The sequence below is a fragment of the Cygnus atratus genome, chromosome 32 (genome assembly GCF_013377495.2).
Source record: "Cygnus atratus isolate AKBS03 ecotype Queensland, Australia chromosome 32, CAtr_DNAZoo_HiC_assembly, whole genome shotgun sequence".
NCBI classification, from domain to species: domain Eukaryota; kingdom Metazoa; phylum Chordata; class Aves; order Anseriformes; family Anatidae; genus Cygnus; species Cygnus atratus.
Window position 1 is genome coordinate 588,123 of NC_066393.1, and position 16,134 is coordinate 604,256.

The 16,134-nt window shown below is 58.0% G+C and overlaps 1 protein-coding gene across 1 annotated transcript; it reads left to right on the forward strand.

Annotated features, from left to right (window-relative positions):
- The first annotated feature begins 10,233 nt into the window (after positions 1-10,233).
- Positions 10,234-15,388, forward strand: LOC118259885 (zinc finger protein 628-like). Its single transcript, XM_050716037.1, is given in 6 exon segments — positions 10,234-11,325; positions 11,357-12,907; positions 12,950-13,498; positions 13,500-13,964; positions 13,966-14,131; positions 15,384-15,388. Coding segments are annotated over 6 exon segments (3,828 nt in total).
- The last annotated feature ends 746 nt before the right edge of the window (positions 15,389-16,134 follow it).

Here is a 16,134-nt window from a genome sequence, read left to right on the forward strand (position 1 = left end):
GCCTGTCTCAGGGGTTGAAGTGGCCACAGGGTCTGTCACTGGGGTTATATTGGCATCGAATTCAGCTCGGTAAGCATAGGCCAAGCCCCAGCATGTCGCAGTGATTTGTGTATGTCTGGTACTGCCAGGGTGATGACACCCCTTTTTCAGGCACTGTACCAGTTTTTTAGGATTTTTCAGTTGTTCGGGGGTAAATTTCCAAAGCACTGGAGGTGCCCACTGCTCTAGATGCCTGCCCATATCCTCCCACTCTCCCTGCCATTCATAACTATCCTGCCTCAGGACAGATCTCTGGATGACACTCTTACGTATTTGTTTAACATTAGACAAAACCTTACTGTGCATTCAGGAGACATAACGATAAGAACATGCTGGTCTGAACATCCCAAGGATAGTCAAAGTTTTGGAAAGCTACCACTAACTTGCTTGGAGGAGAAGAAAGGGAGAGTGAACAAGTGGGAAAAAACATCTTCCCCTGACCCCTCCATAGAATGGCTCCCTGAAGAAAAAGTGTGAAAGGTGTAGATAGGGTTCTGAGATAGGATTCTGAGACTAGGGTTCCCAAAGTATGGAGTTGAGGACAATGCTGAGTACAAATACCAGATTAGTCTCATGGCCGGTAATTTTATCATATCGTAAGCCAGTGTTACACAGTACAGCAAAATGACACCAAACCCTGCAAATGATAAGCAAAATAATACCAACCCCCAGAAGTGATAAGCAACACGACAGGGAATACATACACTAAGTAATGCGCTATATAACTCAATTCAGAAAACAGGCACAGCACATGAGATCACAAAAATTGGCATGTGATAAGAATCTTATACGAATCTTTTAACACACTCTGGTCAGATCTGTCATTATCTCAACCCTTCGAGCCCCATGTTGGGCGCCAAAATGACTGTTGTGGTTTAACTCGGCCAGCAGCTCAGCACCACACAGCCGTTTGCTCACCCTCCCCCCTCCCTCTCTGGGATGGGGGAGAGAAATGGGAAAGTGAAGCCTGTGGGTTGAGATAAAGACAGTTTATTAGGACAGAAAAGAAAATAATAATAATATTGATAATAGTACTACTACTAATAATGTGTATGAAACAAGTGATGCACAATGCAATTGCTCACCAACCGCTGACCGATGCCCAGCCTATTCCCGAGCAGCCGGGCCCCCCACCCCGGCTAGCCACCCCTATATATTGTTCAGCATGACGTCAGATGGTATGGAATACCCCTTTGGCCAGTTTGGGTCAGCTGTCCTGGGTCTGTCCCCTCCCAGCTCCTGCTGCATCCCTAGCCTGCCCGCTGGCAGGACACAGTGAGAAGCTGAAGAGTCCTTGGCTTAGTGTAAGCACTGCTCTGCAACAATTAAAACGTCAGTGTGTTATCAACATTATTCTCATCCTACATCCCAAACACAGCACCCTACCAGCTACTAGGAGGGAAATTAACTCTATCCTAGCTGAAACCAGGACAAGTAGCCCTATCCTCAGATACTTGATGGAGAACTTTGGCATGTTCCCAAATTTTCTGAATGTTGGTCTCTATTTCCCTAGATTCATCAATGTAGGTGCAACAACTGGTATTGATTAAGGTACAGACTCCTCCTACATTGGCTGTTATGATATCAAGGGCCATCCTATTCTGCATTACTACTCCTTTCAAGGACTGTAGTTCTCTTTCCAGGTGAAAGAGAGCATCAGTGGTAGAGTTTGCTATTATTTCCATCTCAGCCGAAATATTCACTATGGCTCTTTCTAACTGATACACACCTAATGAGGGAATGCCACCATGTAGGAGGTCATGATTTCATCCCCAGCCTGTGTGGACACTCCTTTCTGTATTCCATAGGGTCGTCCATACAAGATTTCAAAAGCGCTTAGTCCTTCCTTCGCTCTTGGCATAGATCGTATGCGCAAGAGAGCCAAAGGAAGGGACTAAGGCCAGGCCAAGTTAGTTTCTTGCCCCAGTTTATATTTCAGAGGTTCACAAAAATATGTCTTCTCACTTTGGCTAGCTGCCCCTTTTACCATGATATAATCATTTCCCAGGGGCATGAAGGCTTTGTTTAAGACTGAATACATTGTCCCTGTGTCAACCAAAAATTCTACCTTCTTTTGCTCCTTCCCTAGCTTCATTATAACCAGTGGCTCCGCTAGGGTGGATTCCCCAGGTCCCCGTCAGTCTTCCTTCATGCGGGCCACCATTCTTCCTTTCTGGTTGTTTCGTCCCTTCTTCTTGCCTTTCCATTTTTATGGGCATTCATTTTTCCAGTGGCCAAACCTTTTGCATATCGCATACTGGTCCCTGCCTAATCAGAGGTGGTCCTCTTCTAGGTTTTCTCTCTTCATCTTCCCTAACAAACACCACCACCCTTCTTTGTCCTTGTTTATCCTCCTTGTTAATCCTCCTCTCTGTTACTGAACACTCTCCATGCTTCATCCAGCAATACTTTCAGGTTTCTGCTTTCTGCAGGACACAGCTTTTGGAGCTTGCGCTTAATATCACCTGTAGACTGTTCCAAAAACAAGGAGACTAACTGTTGTATTCCTACCTCTGAGTCAGGATCCAGCGGTGTGTTGTGGCGCATCACATCCCTTAGTCGATCTAAGAATTCAGATGGGGACTCAGAGGGACCTTGTCTGGCTGCGTATAGTGCTGACCAATTTATGGTTTTGGGAACGGCCCTCTCCATTCCTTTTGAAATCCACCCCTGATATGCCTGTAACCTCTCCATATCTGCGGATCTATTTGCATTCCATTTTGGATCCTGAAGGGGAAAGTATTCCTTAACATCCCCTCCGGTAGTTTTATAATGATCCTCAGCCAAATCTCCTGCAGCTTTTAAAATTAGTTCTTTCTCCATTTCGGTCATACATTCTAATAATAACTGCACGTCACTCCAATCGAGACTGTGATGTTTTACAATAAACTGGAAATGTTTGGCTACATGTACCGGATCATTTGTGTAATCCTCGGCAACCCTTTTCCATGCTCCTAAATCAGTGATGGAAAAGGGTACCTTAGTTAGTATTGTCCCTCCATCCAACCCTGCTGCCTCCTGGAGAGGTTCTTGTCCAATGCTATGTGCCGAACAGCACCGCTCCGGAATAGCTTTAAGTTCTTTATTATTTTCTCGCTCAAGGGCGTGCTCCATACGGTTCTGTGGTGGCACCATTCCACAGTCCCTTTGCCACTCTGGATGGTTTTGGAGGGTGAAAAACATATCTGCATACGACACTTCATCCCATTTTCCTTCTCTCCTCAAAAACAACATTAATTGCAAGATAGTGTTATAGTCAATTGATCCATAAAGTGACCATTTAGCTCCATCCTCAAGCTTATAGAGTGGCCACCATTGATTGCAATACTTAATGAGAGTTCTCTTACTTTCTGTGCTCCCAGTTCCAACAATATCCTTCCAATGTGCCAATATGCACCCAAGGGGGCTTTTCTTTAAAATGTCTTTGTTCTGGATATTACCCACTTCCTTGATTTCTTATTCCCCTCCCTTTAAAACAAAAATATTTAATTATTTATTACTGTTCCTTATTAGTTACTGTCCCTTGTTTCAATTTCCATGCAAACCTTTTTATTGCAGGTTTTTTACTGTCTTTGCCTAATCTTCTTCCCAAATGTCCCAATTCTCTGGAATTAAACTCTTCTTTCCACATGTAAACTTTACTGTTTCAGATTCTTAATGAGCCCTGTTCCAATCATAAATCCATGGGACTTCAGGAAAACACCTGGAGCACTCAGCCTTCCGTCTTCTAGACAAACAATAGCACCTTTTTCACAAAATTTACATTTCAACAGGACCCAAGCCGAATGCCAATTTTTCTCATGCACTTTGTTAGTAAGCCCACACAAAACAAGGAATCATTCCTACGTATCCGACAATATCGGGGTTTAAAAAGGTATTGGGGATAGGTTGTTCCCAATCTAAGGCCACTTTCTGTCTGCTGGGTGTTAAATACGCTTGTCCTAAATAAATTCACTCTCCCCTCCTTCTTACCAAATTCCCCCAGGACTCAAGCCCAAACCACCAAAGAAGTGACTCTCTTATCACTTTGATAATCAGTCAGCCCCCCTTTCGCCCCCGATACTTGGGAAACTGACCAAACACCACAGCGAATATACCAAAACTCCTAAACTGTTACTTAGACAATGCTCCCGCCTTCCTCCTTGTCACACTCAAAACATTTAAGAACAAAATAGGATTACAAGATACACCGCCAGGCCCGTGTATTGGGCACTACCAATCAACACTTGGATAAAACAGCACTTCTTTTCGGTCTGTCAGCGCACTTTGCTCATCTCTAGCTGTTCCCCTCGCAGAGAATACGGAACCACAGGATCGGAACCCCGCACTCACACAGCACAATCACGCAGTCACACTGAGAGGCTCCTTGCACTTCTCCTTCATATCACAAGAACATATCACTTAGAACAATAACCGAACTCGTTTGTATTGTCTCTGGCCGTGTTCCTCGTAGAGCCACTCACTTCACAACAATACTTTGTCTCAAACACATACACTTATACAAATACTTTCAAAATGAGATACCTGGACATTTACAAATAAGACAGACAATCATTACTCCAGTAATTACCCCTCCAGCAGCTGCAAATATTACCCAGGTGATTGTATCACAATTGTGAGAAGCCCACTTACCCTTCTCTTACTTCTTATACAACCATTAGCGGCTCTGTCCTGGCTCTCAATACTGGGATGCAGCGGTAACTTTGGATTTGCTCAATCCGCTCCCAAGATCGCTGGCAGCCACTCTATCGGTCAGCAAATCCCCTTGACCACTCTATCACTCAGCAAATCCCCATGGACCCGCAGGGCACCTTTGTCCCGTACAGGGACTATGCTGTACGCCAGACAGTCTCTGCGTGGTTTATAGGCAGCCCTGGCCAGACATAGGTATTCTCTATGATTTACTGGCCCCGTTGTAAAACATACCATTTATCCGTGGGTTCAGGAGGTCGTTGTCTACCCCCGTGGTGAGCGGCTGGGAGCGGAGGTTCCTTGGAGGAAAATGCTCGGGGCGCACCTAGGGGCGTCCGCTCCGCAGTCGATCCCGCAGCCGAGCAGAGTTGTGTCCTGTCTGGCTTTTGGAATTTTTCCAATGGATTTTGGAATTGACTCCACAGCCTGTAAAGTTGTAAAGCAGGTATGTTTGTTCAGCGCTGGGCAGCACCCAGCGCTGGGCGCTGCCCCACCACAGTCGTGCGCGCCCACCGCTGTAGTTCCTCTTGTATTTATACAGAAGGGGTTACACGATAAAGGAAACACCTATTCATAACCTCTCCCCGAAGGGGCAGTCTTTATTACAATGAGTTCTTTATTACAATGAGAAATCATTTCCATCGTCTCCGCCTTTAATTCCTCCCGGCTGCCCACGCGTAGGGTCTTCTGGTGGTCGGGGGCCGGGGTCTTCGGGATGAAGGCTGTACGTCTTCCTCGCTATGGGCTTTTTAACTCAGGTGCAAAACTCAGCTAAACCGGTTCTTGCTTCACAGGGAATGTGTTATCTTCCCATTTTATTGCTTTTCTTGTCTTGCTAATTAGTGTTTACAATAGGCCTGGGCTATAGATATCCCTTATCTTCCAGGACCATCCGTCTCAGTCCTGTCCATGTGGCTATTCTATGATATACATCCGTGTTAGCTAAAACTTGCAAAATCAGCATGGGGTGACTTCTCCAGACCTATAGTTCTACAATTAACCCTTTAGCATCTATTCCTTACTTCAACAAGGGCTACTACTGCAGGCCCCCCGCTACAAGAACCTTGCCACATAAATCCAATACACTGAGGCAAGTAGGTCATTGCTGGCCTGTAAAATATCAGAGCTTAAATTAATTAATGACACCCTAAATGTGATGGGGGTAGCAGGGGCTGGGATAAGAGTGCCACTTTTGCAGGATACCAAGCTGAGACTAGGGGATAAAATGATCACTGGGCAATTATTGTGTGCACCGGAGGCAGGGACTAACTTGTTGGGAAAGGATTTGATGATGAAATTGGGCATTTGAATAGTAAATTGTTAGACTGGAATAACGGTGTTATTAATGGAGTGCTCTCAGACCCTGAGAGCAAAGATATATTTGCCTTTGAGTGGAAAGACCCTGAAATAGGACGGAAGCAGCAATACAGATGGACAATTTTACCTCAGGGGCTTACAGGGCCACCGAATTTATTTGGGCAAGTTCTAGAAGAAATTTTTGAGCAATTCCAACCTCCAAAGGAAGTGTTACTGTTACAATATGTGGATCATCTTCTATTGCCAGGACAGGAGAAAACAGCTGTGAAGGAAGCCACTAACAAGCTCGTAAACTGTCTGGGAAACAGGGCTTGAAAGTATTGGAAAATAAATTACAATATGTAGAAAGAGAAGTCAAGTATATTGGGCATCTAATGTCTGAGGGAAAACGAAGAATAAATCCAGAGAGGATTACAGGGAATTGTTGGGCTACCCCTACCCAAAACTAAGAAACAACTAAAAAGTTTTAAGAGAAAGGTTTTGTTGTTGTTGTTGTTGTTGTTGTTGCTGTTGTTTTGTTTTGATTTGTTTTGTTTTTTAAGGAATCAAGAGCCACAAAGTCTGAAGGAAAATGGATACTTCCTGATGGGTGAGAAATGCTGAATAAAGTGCTAATGAAGCAAATATTAACTGTTACATCAAGTGCCCCCTGGTACCCCTCCTCTTCTGGGAAGGTGGAGCGAATGAACCAGACATTAAAGAAGCAATTAACTAAATTAGTGCTAGAAACCCACCTTTCTTGGGTTGATGATGACTTGTTTAATCTCTTTTATGGTTAATTTGAAAAACGGTAAATTGAGTCCTAAACTCTGTGAAGATAGTAACTATTAACAGGCACACAGAAAAGATTCTCCTAGTAACTCAGGATATAACCAATGAAACTGAATTTGTAATAATTGAATAAAATGCAAAAACAAGATAGTAGAAAGAAAGAAGGAGGGAATTGTAAGAAAGAGCGTTTTTGTGTTTTTGCAGAGATGTTACATTGTTTAGGAGGAAGGAATGTGGTGTTAAGATGTGCTTGCTGTGATGAGAAAGCTTACCAGAAAACCTTGTAAAATGCAGACAGCCGGACTCCTGAGTGCAATTAGGCGAAAATCATGGTGTCAAGTCAGATAACCGAAGAAACATTACCACCTCACAGAGTAAAAAAAGTCAAAAGAAACTTGAAAAATAACAGGCTGGCAACTGAAAGCCATGTATTATTATCTGTGAAGCGTGGGATAAGGTCATCATGACCTTCGTGCTAACTCATGTTTAATCATTTTGCACACTGGTCTGGGCTGTGGATGTCCCTCATCTTCCGGGGCTGTCCTGTGGATATTCCATGCTTCACTCCTGTCCTCATGGCTGATTTTGGCCAAAACTTGCAAAATCAGCACTGGGTGACTTCTCCAGACCTGCTGTAGTTCCACAGTTAACCCTTTAGCATCTATTTCTTACTTCAACATGCATGCACACATGTGCAAACGTTCACACGAGCATGCACACAGTACACGCATGCACACATGCGTGCACGCACAGAGAGGGAGTTAAGAGAATCTTAGTAGATGGGATGCTGGTTAATGAATTGTTGTATTGAACTAGTAGATGTTGCTGCTAACTATTGTGCAAATTAACCAAAGCAAGAAGTTTTGGGGCCCCTCACAAAGGACAGCTCCTGATAAGGACTGAAGAACCTGCCTCAAGAACCAGCTGAAACCGCTCCTGTAGTTTGGACAAAGGCCAAGGACTTCAAAGCACAAGCGCCAGGGAGAAAGGTGGAAAGTTCAGATATGAGGAAGGAAGAGCCCTACTTCATCTTAAGAGACCACCAGAGATGACCACCAGAGAGCAGTACGCAGGCGCGGATGGGAGGACCACATGTAGATTAGTTCCCAGAACTAATTATAATATAAGATGCGCATAGGTAGACTATGCATATGTATAAGTGCATTATGAAAATTCATGCATATGTAAAGTTATACTGTATATAACAAGAGCACGCATTGTTTAGAGCGAGCATAACTTTTTGAGGAATTATCCCTTATGCTCCCGGCGCCGAAATAAAGGCATACCCGCTTCATAACTTGCTTTACCATGAGTTGTGGAGTGTTTCTGCGTATTAACACATACACATGTGCATGCACACTGCACAAACGTGCACATACGTATACATTCATGCACAAACGTGCACACATGTATACACTCATGCACACCTGCACACACAAATGTTCACACATGCACACACACGAATGCACACAGCGTGCGCACATGCACACCCACAGACTCCCTTGTGCCCTGGGGGCTGCCCTGGGGGTCCTGGGGGGTGCAGAGGGGCTGGGGACAGGGTGCTGGGGCACTGGGGCAGCGCTGGGATACTGGGGGCACTGGGAGCATTGGGGAAGCACTGGGGGCACTGGGAGCTATGGGAGCACTGGGGGGAGAACTGGGGGTACTGGGGAGTACTGGGGGAACACTGGGAGCACTGGGTGGGCACTGGGGGGGGGACTGGGAGCATTGAGGAGCACTGGGGGAGCACTGGGGGCATTGAGGAGCACTGGGGGAGCACTGGGAGAGCACTGGGAGGGCACTGGGAGCACTGGGCACACTGGAAGCATTGGGGGGCACTGTGAGGGCACTGTGAGCACTGTGAGGGCAGTGGGAGCACTGGGGGAGGACTGAGAGGGCACTGGGAGGGCACTGGGAGCATTGGGGGAGCACTGGGAGGGCACTGGGAGCACCACTCTCCGGCCCGGCAGTGACGTCACGCCGCCGCGACGGCAGGCACCGGGCGGTCACGCGCCCGCCCGCCCCCCTCCCCTCCCCTCCCTCCCCTCCCCTCCCCCACCCTCCCCTCCCCTCCCCTCCCCGCGCCAAGATGGCGGCGAGACGAACTCCATTTCCCAGGCGGCCCCGCGCGGCGGGCGCGGCCAATGGGGCTGCGCGGCGGGGCCGGGGGCGGGGCCGTGCGCGCGGCGCCGCCGTTGCTGTGCGCGCCGCCGGGGGCGGGCGGGCGTCGGGGCCTCCGGGAGGCCGGAGCGGGCCCTGCCCGCGCGGGACGGGGCCGGGGACCCGCGGGCCCTCCCCGCCTAGGTGAGCGGCGGCGGCGGCGCGGGGAGGGGCGGGGCGGGGCGGCGGGGCCGGGCCGGGCCGCGGCGGTGACGGCGGCGCCTGCGCCGGGCGCCGGAGGGGGCGGGGCCTTAAAGGGCGCGCGGCCGCCGGGGTCTCCTGCCCGGAGGCGGAGGGGCGGGGCCGGTGCTGAGCGGTGGCCACGCCCCCGGCGGGACCACGCCCCCTGGTGTCGCCACGCCCACCGCCGGGACAGCCACGCCCAGCACCTGCCCGGCCACGCCCACTAGCGGCATGACCACGCCCACCGCGGGGCTGACCACGCCCACCACCACCGTGCCATTGGCCCGGTCCACGCCCTTCATCTGCATAACCACGCCCACTGAGCTGGCCACGCCCACCACTGGCACGACCACAGCACTGTGGCCCTGACCATAGCCATCCTCTGCATAACCACGCCCACCACCGGCCTGGCCACGCCCACCACGGGCCCGGCCACGCCCCCTGCCCGTGGCCCTCGGGCTGCCCCCCCTGGCCAGGCCAGGCCCCGTCCCTGCCCTGTCCCCATCCCTGTCCCCATCCCTGTCCCGTCCCCATCCCCATCCCCATCCCCGTCCCTGTCCTCGTCCCCGTCCTGTCCCTGTCCCCATCCCCATCCCCGTCCCCATCCCCATCCCCATCCCATCCCCGTCCCCATCCCTGTCCCATCCCCATCCCCGTCCCGTCCCTGTCCCCATCCCTGTCCCATCCCTGTCCCATTCCCATCCCCGTCCCTGTCCTGTCCCTGTCCCCATCCCTGTCACCGTCCCTATCCCATCCCCATCCCCATCCCCTCCCTGTCCCCATCCCATCCCCGTCCCCATCCCATCCCCCTCCCCATCCCCGTCCCATCCCCGTCCCATCCCCATCCCCATCCTCGTCCCCATCCCCATCCCCGTCCTCGTCCCCATCCCCATCCCTGTCCCCGTCCCCATCCCCATCCCCATCCCCATCCCCATCCCCATCCCCATCCCTGCAGCCAGCCATGCTCCCTGTCCCTGTCCCCGTCCCCGTCCCCAGGGTCTGTCCCCACCATCCCTGGGCCAGCCGGGTGCGGCGCCTCCATCCCCGCCCTGTCTCCGCAGGGCGGCCGCCATGGTGGGCGCGCAGCAGCCGGAGCTGGCGGCGGGGCGGGCGGCAGCGGCGGGCGGCGGGGAGCACCCCTACGAGTGCCTGGAGTGCGGGAAGGTGTTCAAGTGGTCGTCGCGGCTCATCCACCACCAGCGCACCCACACGGGCGAGCGGCCCTACAAGTGCTCCGAGTGCCCCAAGGCCTTCAAGGGCTCCTCGGCGCTGCTCTACCACCAGCGCAGCCACACGGGCGAGCGGCCCTACAAGTGCTCCGAGTGCGGCAAGGCCTTCAAGCGCTCCTCGCTGCTGCAGATCCACCAGAGCGTGCACACGGGGCTGCGCGCCTTCAAGTGCGCGCTCTGCGGCATGGCCTTCAAGTGGTCCTCGCACTACCAGTACCACCTGCGGCAGCACACGGGCGAGCGGCCCTACAAGTGCACCGCCTGCCCCAAGGCCTTCAAGAACTCCTCCAGCCTCCGCCGGCACCGCCACATCCACACGGGCGAGCGGCCCTACGTCTGCGCCGCCTGCGGCAAGGCCTTCACCCAGTCCACCAACCTGCGCCAGCACCAGCGCACCCACACGGGCGAGCGGCCCTACGCCTGCGCCCACTGCGGCAAGACCTTCACCCACTCCTCCAACCTCCTCCTGCACCAGCGCACCCACGCCGCCACCAGGCCCCACAAGTGCCCGGCCTGCCCCAAGGCCTTCGTCTCGGACGCCTGCCTGCAGAAGCACCTGCAGAGCCACGCCGCGCCGCCCCCGCCGCAGCCCCCGCCACTGCTGCTGGAGGCGGTGGAGGCGGTGGGGATGCTCTGGAAGTGCGGCGAGTGCCAGCTCGCCTTCCCCAGCCAGGAGCTGCTGCTGGGCCACCAGCGTGGCCACCTCCGGCCGGGGACGCCGGGGGACGCGGCGACGGCGGCTGCCCACCGCTGCCCCACCTGCGGCAAGACCTTCAAGAACGGCTCGGGGCTGGCACGGCACCGGCACAGCCACGCCGCCGAGCGGCCCTACAAGTGCTCGCTGTGCCACAAGAGCTTCGGGCAGCTGGCCGGGCTGCTGGGCCACCAGCGCGGCCACTCGGCCGAGCAGCGCCCGCCACCGGCGCAGCCGGAGGCGCCGCGGCCCCCCCCGGCCCTGGCCGCAGCCCCGGCCCCAGCCTGAGCGCCCCTACCAGTGCACCGAGTGCGGCAAAGCCTTCAAGGGCTCCTCGGGGCTGCGTTACCACATGCGGGACCACACGGGCGAGCGGCCCTACAAGTGCTCCGAGTGCCCCAAGGCCTTCAAGCGCTCCTCGCTGCTCGCCATCCACCAGCGGGTGCACACGGGGCTGCGCGCCTTCAAGTGCGCCGAGTGCGGCCTCACCTTCAAGTGGTCGTCGCACTACCAGTACCACCTGCGGCTGCACACGGGCGAGCGGCCCTATGCCTGCCCCGACTGCCCCAAGGCCTTCAAGAACACCTCGTGCCTCCGCCGGCACCGGCAGCTGCACACGGGCGAGCGGCCCCACGCCTGCCCGGTGTGCGGCAAGGCCTTCGCACAGACCTCCAACCTGCGCCAGCACCAGCGCACCCACACGGGCGAGCGGCCCTACGCCTGCGCCCACTGCGGCAAGACCTTCACCCACTCCTCCAACCTCCAGCTCCACCAGCGCACCCACTCCAGCGCCCGCCCCCACCAGTGCCCGCTCTGCCCCAAGGCCTTCGTCATGGCCTCCTACCTCCAGCGCCACCTCCGCACCCACGCCGCAGGCCCCAAGGGGCCCCCCCGCGCCGCCCCCCGCGACGTCCCCGTCCTGCAGGCCACCCTCAGCCTGGAGGTGGCGGCCCCCGACGCCCAGACCTTCCTGCTGGTGCAGACGGCGCAGGGCCTGCAGCTCATCCCCAGCCCTCCGCCTCCCCCCCAGAAGCTCATCCTGCTCCCCGCTGCCCCCCGGCCGCCCCCCGAGCCCACCCCACGCCGGGGGGAGCCTCCGGGCCCTGGGCAGAGCCTCCTGCTGGTGCCCAGCACGGGGACGGCCCTGCCTGGGCTGCGGCTGCAGGCGGTGACCGGCACCCCGCAGGGCCCGGGGCCTGGCGTCCTCGTCCTGCAGGGCCTCCCTGAGCAGCCCCCGCGCCAGGCAGGTGCCCCCCAGGGCCAGGCAGCAGCAGAGGGGGTGAGCGTCCGGCTGGGAGCCCTGCCGCAGCCCTCAGATGTCGCCAGCATCCAGCTCCAGGCCACCGAGGTGGCCAGTGTCCAGCTCCAAGCCCTGCCGCAGCCCTCGAAGGTCACCAGCATCCAGCTCCAGGCCACCGAGGTGGCCAATGTCCACCTCCAAGCCTTGTCGCAGCCCTCTGAGGTGGCCAACATCCAGCTCCAGGCTGCTGAGGTGACGAATGTCCAGCTCCAAGCCCTGCCACAGCCCTCGGAGGTCGCCAACATCCAGCTGCAGGCCACCGAGGTGGCAGACGTCCAGCTGCAGGCCCTGCCGCAGCCCCCAGATGTCACCAGCATTGAGCTGCAGGCCGCCGAGGTGACAAACGTCCACCTCCAAGCCCTGCCACAACCCCCGGGGGTCACCAACATCCAGCTGCAAGCCAGCGAGGTGGCAAACGTCCAGCTCCAAGCCCTGCCGCCACCCCCAGAGGTGACCAACATCCAGCTCCAGGCCCTGCCGCAACCCGCGGATGTCACCGACATCGAGCTGCAGGCCACTGAGGTGGCCAACGTCCAGCTCCAAGCCCTGCCACAGCCCTCAGAGGTCACAAACATCCAGGTCCAAACCCTGCCGCAGCCCTCGGAGGTGACCAGCATCCAGCTCCAGGCCGCCGAGGTGCCCAGCGTCCACCTCCAGGCCGCGGAGGTGACCGATGTCCAGCTGCAGGCCACCCAAGTGACCAACGTCCAGCTCCAAGCCCTGCCGCAGCCCTTGGAGGTGCCCGGCGTCCATCTCCAGGCTGCGGAGGTGCCCGACATCCAGCTGCAGACCTCAGACGTGACCAGTGTCCATCTGGATACCGCCGAGGTGCCCAACATCCATCTAGAGACCGCCGAGGTGCCCAGCATCCACCTCCAAGCCGCCGAGGTGGCCAACGTCCATCTTCAAGCCACCGATGTGGCCAGCGTCCAGCTCCAGGCCACCGAGGTGCCCAACCTCCAGCTCCAGGCCACTGAGGTGCCCGGTGTCCATCTCCAAGCCACCGAGGTGCCCAACCTCCAGCTCCAAGCCACCCAAGTCCCGAGCGTCCAGCTCCAGACCCTTCCGCAGCCCCCGGAGGTGCCCAACGTCCATCTTCAGCCGGCGGAGGTGCCCTGACATCCAGCTCCAAGCCGTGGAGGTGCCCAACCTCCACCTCCAGGCCACTGAGGTGCCCGCCGTCCACCTGCAGGCCGTGGAGGTGCCCCCGGTCCACCTGCAGCCCCCGGCGGGGGCACACCCCGCCCCGCAGCCCCCCGGGGTGCCGCTGGCGGGGGGCCCTCCGGCGCCGGAGGTGCTGCTGGTGCAGGGGGGGGCAGCGCCGGCCGTGGGGTTGGGGGTGCTGCAGACGGCCGAGGGGCTGCGGAGCATCTTGGTGCTGCGGGGGGCAGGCGCCCAGCCCTCGGCCGGTCCCCCTGCAGGACCCCCCAAAGTCCTGGTCCTTAGGGGGGAGCCCCGGCGGGGGGGGGCAGCGGGCAGCGAGGGGGGGGCGCAGGCTGTGGTGCAGCTGCTGCCCGGCCCCCCGGCTCCCCAGCTGCCGGCGGTACAGGGGGTGCAGGCGCTGCCGGGGGCGCAGCTGGTGCACACCTTCTGAGGGGGGCAAGCGGCACGGACCCCACGGCCACTGCGGCCACCCTGCTGCCCCCGGGGTGGCCATGCGGCACCCCCAGGGCCACCGCAGCCCCCACATGGCCCCCACTACGTGGCCACCTCATGGCCACCTTCGCTGCCACCCCATGGCGCCCTGTGGGCACCCAAGGGGCTCCTGCTGGCCACCCACAGCCACCCAGTGGCCCCTGCTGGCCACCCACAGACACCCAAGGGCCCCTGTTGGCCACCCAACGGCCTCTGCTGGCCACCCTACAGCCACCCAGTGGCCCCTGCTGGCCACCCAAGGACCCCAGTGGCCACCCACAGCCCCCCAGTGGCCCCTGGTGGCCACCCAAGGACCCCAGTGGCCACCCACAGCCACCCAGTGGCCACCCAAGGGCCACCCCCGGCCACCCCTCGCGGTGCTGCAGCAGGACGAAGGGGCGGGGGGGCCCTGTAAGCACGGGGGTGCGGGAGCCGGGGGGGCAGCGCCGCGGTGGCACCGGCTCCACCCGGACCCGACCAATAAACGGACCCTGCGGGCACGCGCCGCCTCCCTCCTTCCTGCGCGGGGAAAGGGGCGGGGCCGGGCGGTGGCGGGGCGGGGCCGCTCCCTCGGTGATGGTTGCTAGGGGCGGGGCGTCACCACGACGACTGTTGCCAGGGGGCGGGGCATGCGCTCCGGTATGGTTGCTAGGGGCGGGGTATCGCAGCGGCGACCGTTGCTAGGGGCGGGGCCTGGCGGTTCCACCGGCCGGGCTGGGCGGGGGGGGAGCGGCTCAAACCATGGCGCGCTGGGAGGGGGGCACGGGGAGCCGCTCGTCCCCCAGCCAGCACAGCCCCGCTGCCCCCAGTACGGCCCAGTTCGGCCCCAGCACGGCCCTCCCGAGCCCAGGGACAGCCTCACTGCCCCCCAGTGCAGCTCCCGCACACAGGCACTCTGTGCCTGCTCCTCTCCCAGTATGGACCAGTGCCCCCAGTATGGCCCCTCTGTCCCCATCCCCCCCTCCCAGTGCTCCCCAGTATAACCCTGCCGAGCTCGGGGCACCCCCCACCCGGCCCCCAGTGTGGCCCTAATAGCCCCCTTAGCATAGGCCTTTGTGTCCCCGCTGTGCCCCAGTGTGGCCCCATTATGCCCAGTATGGCCATACTGCCCACCAGTGTGGCCCCAGTATCCCCGCTTTATGTGGCCCAGTCACACTAAGTCCCCAATGTACCCCAGTATGGCCCCTGTGCCCCCCCCCCCCCCCCCCGGCATATTCCTGCTGACCCCGACATTATGCCACCGATATCCCACCCACTACTGCCCCACTCTCCCCCAGTATGGCTCCAGTGATGCCCAGTATGTTCCCTGTGACCTTCCTGGTACGGCTACACTGACCCCCAGTGTGCCCCCGCTGACCCCCAGCATGACCTCACTGACCCCCAGCGTGGCCCCATTGACCCCCAGCATGACCCCACTGGCCCCCAGCATGGCCCCACTAACCCCCGGTGTGCCCCCCCGACCCCCAGCGTGCACCCCCTGACCCCCAGCATGACCCCACTGACCCCCAGCATGGCCCCACTGACCCCCAGTGTGCCCCCTGACCCCCAGCGTGACCCCACTGACCCCAGTGTGCCCCCACTGTCCCCCAGTGTGCTCCCACTGCCCCCACTGCCCCCCACTGCCCCCCCCCCCAACATGCAGTGGCTGCATGCACACGTGCACACACACCCAGGCATGCAGCAGCCATGTGTGTGGGTGCCCGGGGGGGGCCCCCATGGGTGCAGGGTGCTCACACGTGGCCCCAAGCCCCCCAGCCACGTGTGCGTCTCCATCCCCCCCTCCCGCGCCCCAGTGCCACGTGGGTGCGTGGGCGCCTGCACGTGCTGGGCCCCCCCCCCCAGCGTTAACCCCAGCCCCCTGGGACTTCCCCTCCCCCTTCCTTGGCCTGCGAGGGGGAGCAGCACCCGGGCGTTCCCTCCCAGGGGGGTCCCTATGTTGTGTCATCCCCCCCCGGCCCCTCTCATCCCGGCCAAGGGGGGCCGGGTGCGGCCTTGGACGGACACACAGCCACACGGACGGACGGACTGAGTCATCCTTGGCCCGGCCGCGCGGCCCCGTCCCCGTCCTCCTCCTCCTCCTCCATCCCGCCCTCCCCGCGCCGGCACCCGCCATG